General features: G+C 46.1%; 1 protein-coding gene across 1 annotated transcript in view; it reads left to right on the top strand.

Annotated features, from left to right (window-relative positions):
* Positions 1 to 6,654, top strand: part of olfm2a (olfactomedin 2a) — a 132,626-nt gene extending 125,972 nt beyond the window's left edge. The window contains exon 7 of the mRNA XM_048618112.1: positions 6,439 to 6,654. Coding sequence (XP_048474069.1) covers positions 6,439 to 6,584 — 146 coding nt within the window. The 3' untranslated portion in view covers positions 6,585 to 6,654. The remainder of the gene's footprint in view (positions 1 to 6,438) is intronic.
* Positions 6,655 to 14,157: the final 7,503 nt, after the last annotated feature.

Here is a 14,157-nt window from a genome sequence, read left to right as displayed (position 1 = left end):
ACAATCAATATTGTCAGAAATCACCACGGCCACGCAAAATTAACCTGGCATGAGAGTGACCTCTTTTTTGACCTAGTTTAACATATATACCGACTTGAACCATTAACTCTTCATCCAATCATTTATACACTCAGGCGTTTAAAATCCTGGAGCTCATTCAAATAGAAAGGGGCTACATGTCTGGCCTGATACTTCCTGGGGATGGATACTAGGCTGACATGTGTGGGATCATCAGGTTGGTGGGGAATGTATGGTGGGGGAGGGATGTGGTACATGTGAAATGTGGCGGGGGGGTGGTGAGAAGTGGGGAACTGCGGCTGGGTGGTCTGGAAGGGGTGTGGGGGTTGGTTTGCCTCTGGTGGGACAGCTGAGCTAAGATGACGACAGTAGGAAGCTTCCGCTCTCATTGTGGATGGCCAACTCAATTCACCCGAGGTGTCTGCACTAGCATCGCCCCCCCCCACACACACAGACTGGAGATGAGCAACACCTCATTCTGAATGATTCCTGACCAAGCCAAACAGTCCATTCCCTCTGTTCATGATATTTTGATGAGCTGTGACCAAAACAGTCCCACATTGTCGTCAATGGCCCTTGTGTTTTTCTTTTCGTCTCTCTCTCCCATGTGTCACTCTCAGCAATGAATCTTCAACCCCTGAGGATTCCCAGACAGCATGGAGGGTTGGTAACCCTGACATGTGGAACAGAAATTCTTATTGTTCATCTCGAGGGGAAAGATTCGTCGTGGGGTTGTGGGAGACGTTGGCATTGAGGATGTGAGCTCAGAGTTGGCCGAGCAGGTGAGTCAAAGGCTGATGGCTTTGTGGGATGGAAACCTCAAGGAGGATGTCCCATGGACAACATCTGTAATCCTGCTGTGCCAACATTTCATGGTCAGCTGGTGTGCCCAGGAGTGAAGAAGTTCAAGGCAACTAAAAGTGAGAGGAACTTCAGTAAAAATGTACATAGCATAGAGGAGTAGGGGGATGGTACATGACTTGTAGGCTGCTTTCTTGTTCGGATTCAAGATGGGCAGATTCAAAAAGGCTGATATGAGAAAGAAATCCAATAGTTCTTAAGCCTGTCATGAGGGTCCACCCCACTCTCTCCAAATGTGAACTAACTCCACAGAGGCCGCTATCCTGTCACCAAGATGGGATAGCAAGAACTGCAGATGTTGGAGTCAGAGACAACGTAGTGTGGAGCTGGAGGAACACAGCAGGCCGGGCAGCATCAGAGGAGCAGGAAAGTTGACGTTTCTGAAGAAGGGACCCAACCCGCAACGTCAACTTTCCTGCTCCTCTGATGCTGCCTGACCTGCTGTGTTTCTCCAATCCCACAATGTTGATCCTGTCACCAAGTCACCTTTTATTTACATGTGGAGAGTCCTTGACACTGTGAGGCTATGCAATTGCTTTCACTCACATAGTGTTCTCCACTTTCAGTCAGACTGCTGAGTATGTCCACTTTCATCGGAATACCCTGCAACTCATATGCTCCACTTGCTGCATTTTCTAATGATAATGCCAGTTGTAGTGCCTGTTTGAAGTCCACTTGGACTTCAGCTGCGAGGCTAGTTACATCATTAATCCCACATACCAAACAGTCTCTCAGCATCTCATTAAGGGTTAAACCAAAGTCACACACCTTTGCGAGTTGTCTTAGCCTGGTGAGAAATCCCAACATGGATTCCCCTGGTTCTCGAATTGCTAAATGAAACTGATAGTGTCTCAGAATTAGAGGAGGCTTTGTGTTGTAATATTCCTTAACTAAATCTGTCAACTCTTGAAAGGTTTTAGTATCTGGTGCCTCAGGGAAACTTAGGCTCCTAATAACCAAAAAAAAGCTGCATGTCCACGAGCTGGTAGGAGAATTACACATTGCCTTTCATCTAGTGCAATGTCATTTGCCCAGAAGAAAAATAACATTCTTTCGTATACTGGGCCCAGTCTTCAATGGCAGGATCAAACGACTCAAGCTTCCCAAATAACAGCATGATGCCAGAAATGCGTACTCCAATTCAAAGACAACTGTTGCGAGTGAATTTCTTCAGGACCGTGCCCTTCTCTCATCACCACTGAAATAACTCCACAGAGGCCAAGTCTCCCTTTGTTTACATGTTGAGAGTCCTTGACACTGATCCAGCTCTCGACACCCTGACACTCCTGGTCATGTGTGTCAGCTAGGGCTCCCTGATTGGACCAGATTAACAGCCCCAGTCAGGGAACCGATATTCTATGAGGTCCACCTGGCTGACCTTGTTGCAATCAGTACAAAATACCCATTCTCCAATCTAAAATCCCACGTGAAGTGAAAACAGTGGATGAATCATCAGCAAGTGCGGCTAAACCACCCACTTCAGTGCATTCCATTTTTATTTATCCCTCTCTGTTGCAGAATGACCTCAAGTATTAATTGAAAATCTCTCAAGTCAGTCATGAGAATATGTATTAATATTCTGTTGACCCAAGTGTAACATCTTTAGTGATATCTCTCTCGAGTTTCTCTGCATGCTATACAGCTTTCAAAATGACATCCTGCCTATGAGAAATGGTTTTAATATCGGGGAAGTCAAATGTAACTGCATTTAACAGCATTGCTTATTTACTCGCTGTCTGGAATGCGACTGATGGGCTCCCAGCCTGAGCTTCAGATCTACCTAGATGTCGAGGCCTATGGGGACAGGCAGAAAAGTAGAGTTTGTGCCTCAGTCGTACCAGCCACTGATGTTACTGAATGACAGAGCAGGCCTACTCATGCTCCTATTTCCCAAGTTCTGATCTTTAAATCAAGTCTGTTGTTTGAACCAGAGTTTAGGTTCTGGTCCCTGGGCTTCTCGGTGACCGGCAATGCTTTACTGTACCCGCTCGGTCCATTTGGAAGGTCTCATCTGGAACTTGATCATCTTCAGATTTACCCATTCCAACCCTCAACATGTTGGTGCCTCAGTATCCCCACCGTCTGCAAACTCCAGCTCACTCGATGGTCCACATCCAAAGTCATATACTACAGAAGAGTCTGACTCGCTTGCACAATCACTGCTGTGCCTTGCCTCCCAGATTGACCCCCCCGCCGGTCACACCCACCCCCAGTTCCTCAGCATCTCCTCCAAGTGCTCAAGTCTCTCTGAGGCCCTGCCCTTCACTGTCTCCATAACTGACAACAGTCCGATACTAAGCAGTCTCTCCACTATGACTCCTTGTGCCTCCAGAAATGCTTGCAACCCCCTTTCCAGCCTCGCCTTCTAGCTCTGCAATCGATACCCCACCCTACAAACCTCATTCTCCACACCCAACCCTCACTACTTCTCTCGTGGTCTTAAAAGTTAACCTTTAGGTACTATTTACCAGACTTAATGTCTCTTTTTAATTGCTTACCGACTCACATTAAAATGCCTCGGTGCTTTCTCCTGCATTAAAGATGCCATACCAATGCAAGTTGTTGTTGCTGCCTTGGTTTTGAGGACTGTGTGCCCTGGAACCTTACGGTCACAATTGGAGTTTAATTCCACGTTCCCTTTTATGTCTTGGCTGGAATGTTGATAACTTATTCCAGATCTCTAAGCCCATGAGGAACAATGTCCAGACCTGAGTGACCCCAGATTTGACATTTAGGTGCCAAAGCATGAGAAATAGAAACAGGAGGAGGCCATTCAGCCCTTTGAACCTGTTCTACTTAGATCATAGTGTCAAAAAGGTGGAGCTGGAAAAGCACAGCAAGTCAGACAGCATCTGAGGAGCACGAAAAGTCAATATTTCAGGTCAGAACCTTCTTCAAGATTGGGGGAGTGGAGGGAAGGGGATAGTTGAGATGGAGATGCAGATGCAGGTAGGGGGTTATTGTGGTTGGTCACCAGGAAGGGTGGAGCAGATAGGTGAGTCGGAAGATGGACAGGTGGGGGAAGGAGAGATTTTGAAGCTGGTGAAGTCAATATTCAGGCCATTGGGCTGTAAGCTCCCAAGGTGAAATACCAGGTGTTGTTCCTCCAGTTTACGTTTGGCCTCACTCTGACAGTAAGCCAAGTATGAACATGTCACCAGGGGAGTGCGAGGATGAGATAAAGTGGATGGCAACCGGACGGTTGGATTGATTGGTGCGTGCAGAGTGCAGGTAACTCTGCGAACCGGTCCGACAGTCTGTTTGGTCTCCCCGATACAGAGGAGACCACATCGGGAGCAACAGATACAGTAGTTGAGGTTAGATGAAGTGCAGGTGAATCTCTGTCAGATTTGGAGGGATTGTTTGGGGCCTTGGATGAAGTTGAGAGGGGAGGTGAAGGGGCAGGTGTAGCACCTCCTGCAGTTGCAGGGTAAGGTAACCAGTGTGGTGGATGTGTTGGTGGGGATGTGGAATGGATGGGGGAGTCACAGAAAGTGGACAGGAGTGGGGAGGGAAGTATCTTTTTGGTGGTGGGGTCTGATTGTAGGTGGCGGAAATGTCGGAGGATGATGCATTGTATTCAGAGTTTGGTGGGGTGGTATGTGGAGGGCTAAGGGGACTCTATTCTTATTGTTGTTGTCGGGAGAGGATTTGAGGGCAGAATCGCGGAGAATGGGGGAGATGCGATCGAAGGAATCCTTAATAACAGAGGTGGGGAAATTACGGTACCTAAAGTAGGAGGATATCTGGGAAGTCCTAGAGTAGAACACCGCATCCTGGAAGCAGATGCAGTGGAGATGGAGGAATTGTGAGTATGGGATAACATTTTTGCAGGAGAGTGGGTGAGAGGAGGTGTAGTCAAAGTAATTGTCGGAGTCTGTGGGTTTGAAATGGATATCAGTAGTGAGTCATTTGCCAGAGACAGAGACAGAGAGGCCCAGGAAGGGGAGGGAGGTGTCAGAAATGGTCCAGGTGAACTTGAGGTGGAAGGTGTTGGCAAAATTGTTCAAGCACATTGTGGGAGCAAGAGGCAGCACCGAGAAAGAGGTGGGGATGGTGCCGCTGAAGTTGTTAAAGAGGGACTGTTCCACAAATCTTACAAAGAGGCAGGCAGAGCTCAGGCCCATTGAGGTGCCCATAGCCACCCCTTTGGTTTGTAGGAAGCTGGAGAAATCAAAGGAAAAATTGTTGACAGTAAGGATCAGTTCCACCAAGTGAATGAGAATGTTGGTGGAGGGGGACTGGGTGGGCCCAGGAGAGAGGAGGAACGGGGAGGGCTTTTAGGCCACCCTCATGGGGTATACAGGTATACAGGGACTGAACGTCCATAGTGAAGATGAGGAGTTGGAGGTGGGGAGTTGAAAGTTTTGGAAAATATGGGTTGTATCCCGAACATAAGTGACCGGACACTTAGATCATGGCTCATCTTCTCCCTCAAGTCCTCTTGCCTGCCCTCTCTCCATACCCCTTGATTCCCTTCATGTTCACAAACCTATCAATCTCTCTCTTGAATATATTCAATGACTGAGCACCTACAAATATGTCTGAGAGGGAGAATTCCAGAGACTTACCAACCTCACCTGAGGAAATGTCTCTTCATCTCAGTATTGCTCAGTTTCTCAGTGTTCGATTATCTGTGTCCATTCACTGTATATGATTAGTTAAACCCCTGTGAAGTCACTTGGATAAAGAAACTTGACTGAGGCTGAGTGCTGTGAGCCTGAAGGAGCAGACATTTTAAAACCTTCAATAAAACTCCTGCTATACATCTCGAATCTGGTTCAATAATATTAGCGCCTAAACTCTCCCATGTCCTAGCCCCCTACCCCTCACACCAGGCCTTGTTATCACATAACCACTCCCTAGTTACTCACTAACAGTCCCCATTAACAGCTATTCACCCTCCTAGACAGATCGTTACCAACTGCTTTGTTTATCCGACTGCTCTTCTCTCTCTTCGGGCTCCATCCCCACCTATCGTTTACTCCCAACCTCCACCCCCGCCCTATCTTCTGCATATAAACCAACGTTTGCCTACCTACCACCAGTTTCTGAGGAAGGGTCATCGGACCTGAAACATTAACTCTGATTTTTTCTACACAGCTGCTGAGCTTTTCCAGCATCTTCTGTGTTTGTGTTTCTTAAGAAGTTTATGTTTCAATCAGATTACCATGATTCTTCTACACTCCGGTGAATATAAGCCTAGTTTACTCAATCTCTCCGTATGAGCTAGTTCCATCATCTCAGAAACCCATAGAGTGAAACCTCTGTTGCCTTCCACATGTGAACCTCCTTGGATGAAGTATACTGTACACAGTACTCCATGTGTCTGCTCCAGAGCTTCAGCTAACAGCAGTAAGTCTTCAGGATTATCATTCCCCAAACCTTTTGCAATAAAAATTAACAGACCATTAGCCTTCCTCAATTCTCACTGCACCTGATGTTAGTTTTCAGTGATTCATGTACAAGGACACCAAATCCCCCTAATATTTTCTTGTCTCTTGTCTTTTTAGAATTAAACTCTGTTTTTCTGTTTCTCTTTCCCCTGCCAAAGTGCAGAGTTTCGTTGTTTGGCCTCCAGAGATTTGGGTTACACCTGGTCCTTGTACGTCACTACGTCGACCGTCTTGTCCTTATTCCTGGAAGGCCCAAGAGGTTTGGAAGCACGGCCCCTGGAGCAGCAGAGGTACATCAGGGCCCAGTGACTGGACCCTCTCGAGGATCTGCTGCTACTGCATCTGGAGCAGTGGGGGGGACTAGGAGTAGTGCATGATTTCTGTGTCCACCACTTTAGCAAATAAAGGGAAGAAAATCAATCTCATGGTAACACTGAGGGGACATTGCTGAAAGAACCCAGTAAGACTTGCATTTCTACAGCACCTTTGTCTCCACCCATTGGGGGTAATAGGGGTAACAGAAGCAGTGGAGTAATAAGCACTGGGGCAGGGGTTAGTGAGGAGTGAGTAAATGGCTAGCGAGGGGTGTGGGAGTGGTTCGTGAGGGGTATTGGGTAGGAGTTAAGGAAAGGTGAGGGTGGTGCTATCGATGGGTGAGGGAACCGTGAGTGAAGACTGGGGGCTAATGAGGGGACTGGAGGATGTGTTAGTGAGGCGCTCGAGAAAGGAGTGGCAGGGAACTGCTATCGAGGGGTTGAAGAGGAGCTGGTGAGGAGTTAGTGAGGGGTAAGGGAGAGTTAGTGAGGGGTAGTAAACGACGAGGGTCAGGCTAGTGAAGGGGGGGCTAGCGATTGGAGGTGTAATGTTAATGATAGGTGGGGAGGAGCTAGGGAAGGGAGTGTTTAGTGAGATGTGGGGAGTGGCTAGAATGGCAGGATAGTTCATTCTTAGTGAATAGTTTTGGACAGAGAATGGACACATCCATTCACACCTGCAATGCTGGGGGAGCTGCAAACCTAGAATAGTGAATGGTCTCCAGATGGAGATTGTAACTAGTTTTGTTTTGATTGCTTTGAAGTGGAGTAAAATACAACAAGGCAACAATTCTACACAATATGAAGTGAGGAAGACACACAGAACCTGATTGATTAAATACCAAGGAGACATTGAGAATCTGATCAGCGGACTTGATCTAGGAGGCTATTAATGAAAACAGAAGATGAAACACATGCTTGATTAATTTGTGGGACATCAGCATCGCTGGCTGGGCCAGCATTTATTACCCGTTCCTAGTTGCCCTTGAGAGGGTGGTAGTGAGCTGCCTTCTTGAACCACTGCAGTCCACCTGCTGTGGGTAAGCCCACAGTTCATTAGGGAGGCCTGACTCCTGAAAGCCTGTCCACCATCTACAAGGCACAAGTCAGGAGTGTGATGTAATACTCCCCACTTGCCTGGATGGGAGCAGGCCCAACAACACTCAAGAAGCTTGACACCATCCAGGATGAAGCAGCCGCTTGATTGGCACTACATCCACAAGCATCGACTCCCTCCACCGCCAACGCTCAGTAGCAGCAGTGTTTAGTATCTACAAGATACTCTGCAGAAATTCACCAAAGATCCTCAGACAGCACCTTCCAAACCCACAACCACTTCCATCTGGAACGACAAGGACAGCAGACACATGGGAACACCACACCCTGCAAGTTCCCCTCCAAGCCACTCACTATCCTGACCTGGAAATATATTGCTGTTCCTTCACTGTCACTGGATCCAAATCCTGGAATTTCCTCCCTAATGACATTCTGAGTCAACACCCTTCTCACAGGCAACTAGGGATGGGCAACAAATACTGGCCAGCCAGCGATGCCCACATCCCACAAAATGAATTTAATAAAGGGAGTTCCAGGATTTTGAGGAGTGAAGGAAGAGTGGACCACAGTGTCCTGGAGGAAACGGTCCCTGCAGAAGATGGACAAGGGAAGGGAGGGGAATATGTGTCTGGTGCGTGCATCTCACTGGAGGTGGTGGAAATGATGGCTAATGATCTTCTGGATGTGGATGCTGGTGGGATGGTAGGTGAGGATGAGGGGACCCCTATCGCTGTTGTGGGAAGGAAGAAAGGGGGTACGGGCTGAAGTGCAGGAGATGGGTCGGATCTGACTGAGGTCAACTACAGTGCTGGGGAATTCTCGCTGGAGGAAGAAGGTGGATATTTCAGAAGCCCCCTTGTCGAAGTAGGCGTCATCAGAACAGATGCAACGGAGACTGAGGAACTTTGAGAATGTAATAGAGTCTTTACAGGAAGCAAGGTGTGAGGATGTATAGTCAAGGTAACTGCAGGAGTTGGTGGGTTTAGAATGGATATTAGTGGCCAGTCTGTCCCCAGAAATTCAGGATAGTGTTCAGGTTACCTGCTGAGTGTTGCTCTGTGCATTCTCCAGCCAGAGGATGCTGGATCAAAGAAACTCACTGCCTTAGAGGGCTGTGGAGGCCTAGTCATTGAGTGCATTTAAGACAGAGATAGATAGGTTCTTGATTAGTAAGGCAATCAATGATTACAAGAAGAAGGCAGGAGCATGGGGTTGAGAAACACATCCACCATGATCAAATGGCGGAGGAGATTCAATGGGCCGAATAGCCTAATTCTGCTCCTGTGTCTAATGGTCATTCTCTCAGTAAAGGTGGAAGGTAAAGTCACCATAGTACTACCAGACCATTTGGCTCCCTCTCATTACAGAGAGCCGGCTGGTGTTGATATAACCTGAGGGTCACCACGCTTCAAGCAAGGGGAGAGGTTGAGAAGGACAGTCTATCATAGTAATCTCAATTTCAATCTATGCTGCTCGCTTAACTTTGCATCACAAACCAGCTGTCAGCCAACTGAGTTAAAGCAACACCCTACTGCCTACTCTGACATATTCCAGAGGCTCAAGCACTGAGCTACAGGTTACAGAGTTTCCCATATGTGTGGATTTTTATTTTATTCACTCAAAGGATGTGGACATCTCTGGCTGGGCCATCATTTATTGCTCTTCCTTAATTACCCAAAGTTCTGTTAAGAATTAATCACATTGCTGTGGGTCTGGAGTTACAAATAGGCCAGACCAGGTAAGAATGGCAGATTTCCTGCCCTAAGGAACATGAGTGAACCGGATGGGTTTTCTGAAAATCGACAATGGATTCATGATCATCATTAGAATCTTAATTCCAGATTTTTACTGAATTCAAAAACCATCATCGAGAACATTAGAGATAGTAGGAACTGCAGATGCTGGAGAATCCGAGACAACAAGGTGCAGGGCTGGATGAACACAGCAGGCCAAGCAGCATCATAGGAGCAGAGAGGCTGACGTTTCGGGCCTAGACCCTTCATCAGAAAACATTAGCTGAGAACATTAGCTGAGTTTCTGGATTAATAATGTAGCGATAATACCATTGACCATTGCCTCCCCATTAAGAATGACACCTGACCCACAACTGGGGCCTCACACTCCTGTGAAGAAAATTACAACTGCATCTTTATTAAATAATAAATATTGAATATATCGCCAGACGGTTTATCTCCCACTCATTTGCAAAGAATTAATATAAAGCCCCCTCCCTGCTGTGTGAGAGTTTTGCATTTACAAGTATCCCTTTCATTATTTCATTATTACTATGATTGACATCTATTCCTGAATGCAATAATTTCACATTGTTTTCACATTGAGAAGGAGGACGCAGTATCAAGAGATCCCCTCGCTTTCCTCCTCTAATCTTATTTTCTTCATGCAACTGATAATTACCGGCGATCTGTTGTCACAGCGTGAGTTTGTGCAGCTACTTTCCATTTTATTTATTAATGCGATTCTGCGTCATCAAGACTGCAGGGATCTTCCTGTCTCCATCTCATTAAACAGTGCTGCTTCTGGAGCTTCTGCTAAGTGGTTTACCTGTGAATTTATCTTAGCCTCGATGTCTCATTCGGTCAACGATGCAGACTCACACAGATTTCAAAAGGTTAGACAATTGCTAAAGGATGCAGATTTTTTCCTGGCATCCCACTGCAGACCCTCTGTATGTTTTTATTTTTAAAAATCTGTTACAAATGCAGAAGGAGGCCCTTCAGCCCGCAAGTGGGAAAGGAGGCACTAACAGGAAGACTGTGCAGGTAGAAGTTATTGACAGGCCAATGTGTTCTGGTCACTGCACTGACAAAGAAGCAATTACTATGCACACACGACTTGAAAGCGTTCATGCTTCAGTGTGAAATTGCAGTTAGTCACAGCAAGCTATGGTGTTTTGAACCAAGATCCAATTATGACATTATTCACGCTCTGTAGCAGCATAAAATGGGACCAGTTGCACTATTGAATAATTCTTGAATGCTGTAATAGCTACAAAAGATCTCCTGTCATCCTTCTCAGAAGGTACGCTATTCAAATTTGATGTCAAGCTCTGGTCTTCCCGCTAACCCAATATAATGATGGGTACTCAGCACCTCCCACTGAACATCTCTCACTCCTGAAGTTACACAGAAATAAGAAATAGCAATTAATAGGAAAAGCTCAGTCAGTAATAGAAGCAATATGAAAATAATCCTTCTCCCAAGACTTAAAACTGGTGATCAATGTCATATCAAAATCTTTTGGTCAACTGGGACATCTTCCATTTACTTTTAGCCTCCGTTACTTTTCCCTGTGTTCCTCACACATTTACTCTTTTCTCTAACTCTTGCATCATATTTCTCTCACACTTTTCAGTGCAGTTTTAATGGTATTTATGTGACTTGGAGCCTCATTTTTCTGTTTCTATGTCTCTTTCCCATGCGCAAATTCTTCTCTGTCAGGTAAACAATTCTGAGCTCTCTCCTTCTTTACTCATTGACAGGATGAGGGCATCACTGGCAAGGCAGCATTTATTGCCCATCCCTTATGGCCCAGAGGGCAGTTAAGAGTCAACCACATTGCTGTGGGTCTGGAGTCACACGTAGGCCAGACCAGGTAAGGATGGCAGCTTCCTTCCGTAAAGGGCATGAGTGAACCAGATGGGTTTTTCCAACAATCAACAATGGATTAACGGTCATCATTTAATTCTTAATTCCAGATATTTATTGAATTCAAATTCCACCATCTGCCATGGCAGGATTCGAACTCAGGTCCCCAGAACATTATTTGGGTTTCTGAATTAACAGTCCAGTGATAATGCCACTAGCCCAACACCTCCTCACAGACTAACCTCTCTAGTGCAGGTTCTGCAGATCTTCACACAGGTTCAGACCGAGTTTCTAGTTTTTAAAGAATGTTTGTTGCTAGTTGAAACATGCCAACATACAAAATAGCAGCAGAAGTGGGCCATTTGGATGCTTGAGCCTGTTCCACTATCCGATAAGATCATGGCTGATCTCTTTGTGCTTCAGATTCCACATTCTCATCTAGTCTTGATAACCCTTGATTCCCCTGCGGAGCAAGAGTCTATCCTCTTCGGTCTTCAAAATATTTAATGAGCCTACCTTCATCACTTTCTAAGGCAGGGAGTTCCAAAGTTGCATAATCCTCTGAGAGCAAAAAAATCTTCCTTTTCTGTCACAACAGAGTGATCCCTTGTTTTAAAATGGTAACCGTTGGATTCAATTCCCACACTGGCTGAGGTTACCACGGAATACTCTCCTTCTCAACCTCTCCCCTTGCCTGAGGCATGGTGACCCTCAGGTCAAACTCACCTTCAGTTGTCTCCCTCTGTAATGAGAGAGCAGCCCTATGGTCTGGTCAGTCTATGGCAACTTTACATTTAACAAACACTGTCACTGATCTTTACTTAAATTGGGCTCCACTTCATAAAATCAACAACAGTTTGACAGAGTTGATAGAAACTGTTCCCACTGGCACCAGGGTCTGTAACAGGTCGGGGGGGGGCGCGGGGGGGGGGGAGGTGCACAGATTTAAGGGAGTTAGGAGCCAGGAAGGGGTGAGGAGAATGCATTGTCCAGGTAATGAGTATTTGTAATTGGAAGGTGCTGTCTGGAAGGGGAGTGAAAACAGATTCAGATTGGGTGACATGGTGGCTAGCACTGGTGGTTAGCACTGCTGCCTCACAGCGCTAGGGACCCGTGTTCGACTCCATCCCCAGGCAACTGTCTGTGTGGATTTTGCACATTCTCCCCGTGTTTGCGTGGGTTTCCTCCTGGTGCTCCAGTTTCTTCCCACAGTCACAAAGATGTTCAGGTTAGGTGAATTGGCCATGGGACATGCAGAGGTACAGGGGTATTGGGATGGGTCTGGGTGGGATGGTCTCTGGAGGGTCAGTGTGGGCTGAATGGCCTGCTTCCACACTGTACAGCTTCTGTAACTGAATAGCAACTTTCCACAGCGATTTAGGTAAAGACTTGAATGAAAGAAATGTGCAAAAATGTGGGGAATTAACCAGGCGAGTGGAACGAATTGGATATCCCTTTCTAACAGCCAGACACAGGGCTGAATGTCTTCTCCTGTGTCAAAAGATCCCACAATTAATATTATTGGAGTTCGACTCACATGCTAAACAGAAAAGTTCTTTTCCAAATTGGTGGTAGAATGTGGGTTAATGGATGATGGGGTTCCCAACACTGAACTGGGGCACTTAGAAGCAGGCAGAGCCAGTGAAAATTCAACCCCAGAGCCCCAGCTTCTGCCTGCTGGACATTGAATGATATTATTAACCAGGAGAGGGCTCAGAAGAGATTTACCAGGATGTTGCCAAGAATGGAAGGTTTGAGCTATAAGGAGAGGCTGGGTAGGCTGGGACTTTTTTCACTGGAGCATAGGAGGTTGAACGGTGACCTTATAGAGCTTAATGAAATCCATGAGGGGAATAGATAAGTTGAATGGCAGCTGTCTTTTTCCTTAGAATGGGGAAGTTCAAAACTAGGGGGCATATTTTTAAGATGAGAGGAGAAAGATTTATAAAAGACATGATGGGCAACTTTTTCTCATGTGTGGAATGAACTGCCATAGGAAGTGGTGGATGTGGGTATAGTTACAATATTTAAAAGACTTTTGGATAAGTACATGAATAGGAAAGGTTTGGAGGGACATGGACCAAGCGCAGGCAGGTGGGACTAGTTTAATTTGGGATTATGGTTGACATGGACTGGTTGGACTGAAAGATCTGTTTCTGTGCTGTATGACTCTATAAATCTATGAATGTCGACTGAAATGTCAGGCCTGATTTTAACTTGGTGCAAGTGTGTAAGTTCTGAGCAAGTTAAAATCCCGCCTGTGGTATCAGGCGTTGGTGTGGGGGCGTAGGGTCAGTAAATGTATGGGGAGGGAGGCATATTTGCATTCATTGAGATGGGGGAAAGACAATAAAATGATGTAGTGCAGGAAAGTCTGAACGAGCTGGGGATTTTGACTCCTTGTGAATTTGGATCATATCACTGTGTGTGTGAATGTGTGTTTGTGAGTGTGTGTGTGTGTGTGCTTGTGTGTGAGAATGTGTGTGTGTATGTGTGTCTGTTTGTGTGTGTGTGTCTGTTTGTGTGTGAGTGTGTGATTGTGTGTGTGTACGCATTTGTGTGTGCGTTTCTGTGTCTGTGTGTATGAGTGTCTGTGTGTGTTTGTCTGTTTGTGTCTGTGTGGGTGTGTATGTTTGTGTGTGTGTGTCTGTGTGTGTGTATGCATGTGTGTGTGTATATTTGTGTGTGTGTGTGTGTTTGTCTGTGTCTGTGTGGGTGTATATGTGTGTGTGTATATATGCGTTTGTGTGTGTGTGTCTGTGTCTGTGTGTGTGTATGTGTGTACGTGGTTGTGTGTGTGTGTGTGCATGTCTGTGTGTCTGTGTGTATGCATTTGTGTGTGTGTGTCTGTGTCTGTGTATGTGTGTGTATGTGTCTGTGTTTGTGTATGTGTGTGTGTGTATGTGT

This window comes from Rhincodon typus, chromosome 38 (assembly GCF_021869965.1).
Source record: "Rhincodon typus isolate 14 chromosome 38, sRhiTyp1.1, whole genome shotgun sequence".
NCBI lineage: Eukaryota > Metazoa > Chordata > Chondrichthyes > Orectolobiformes > Rhincodontidae > Rhincodon > Rhincodon typus.
Note: the sequence above shows the minus strand (reverse complement) of the source record. Positions and strands in the feature narration are given on the sequence as shown.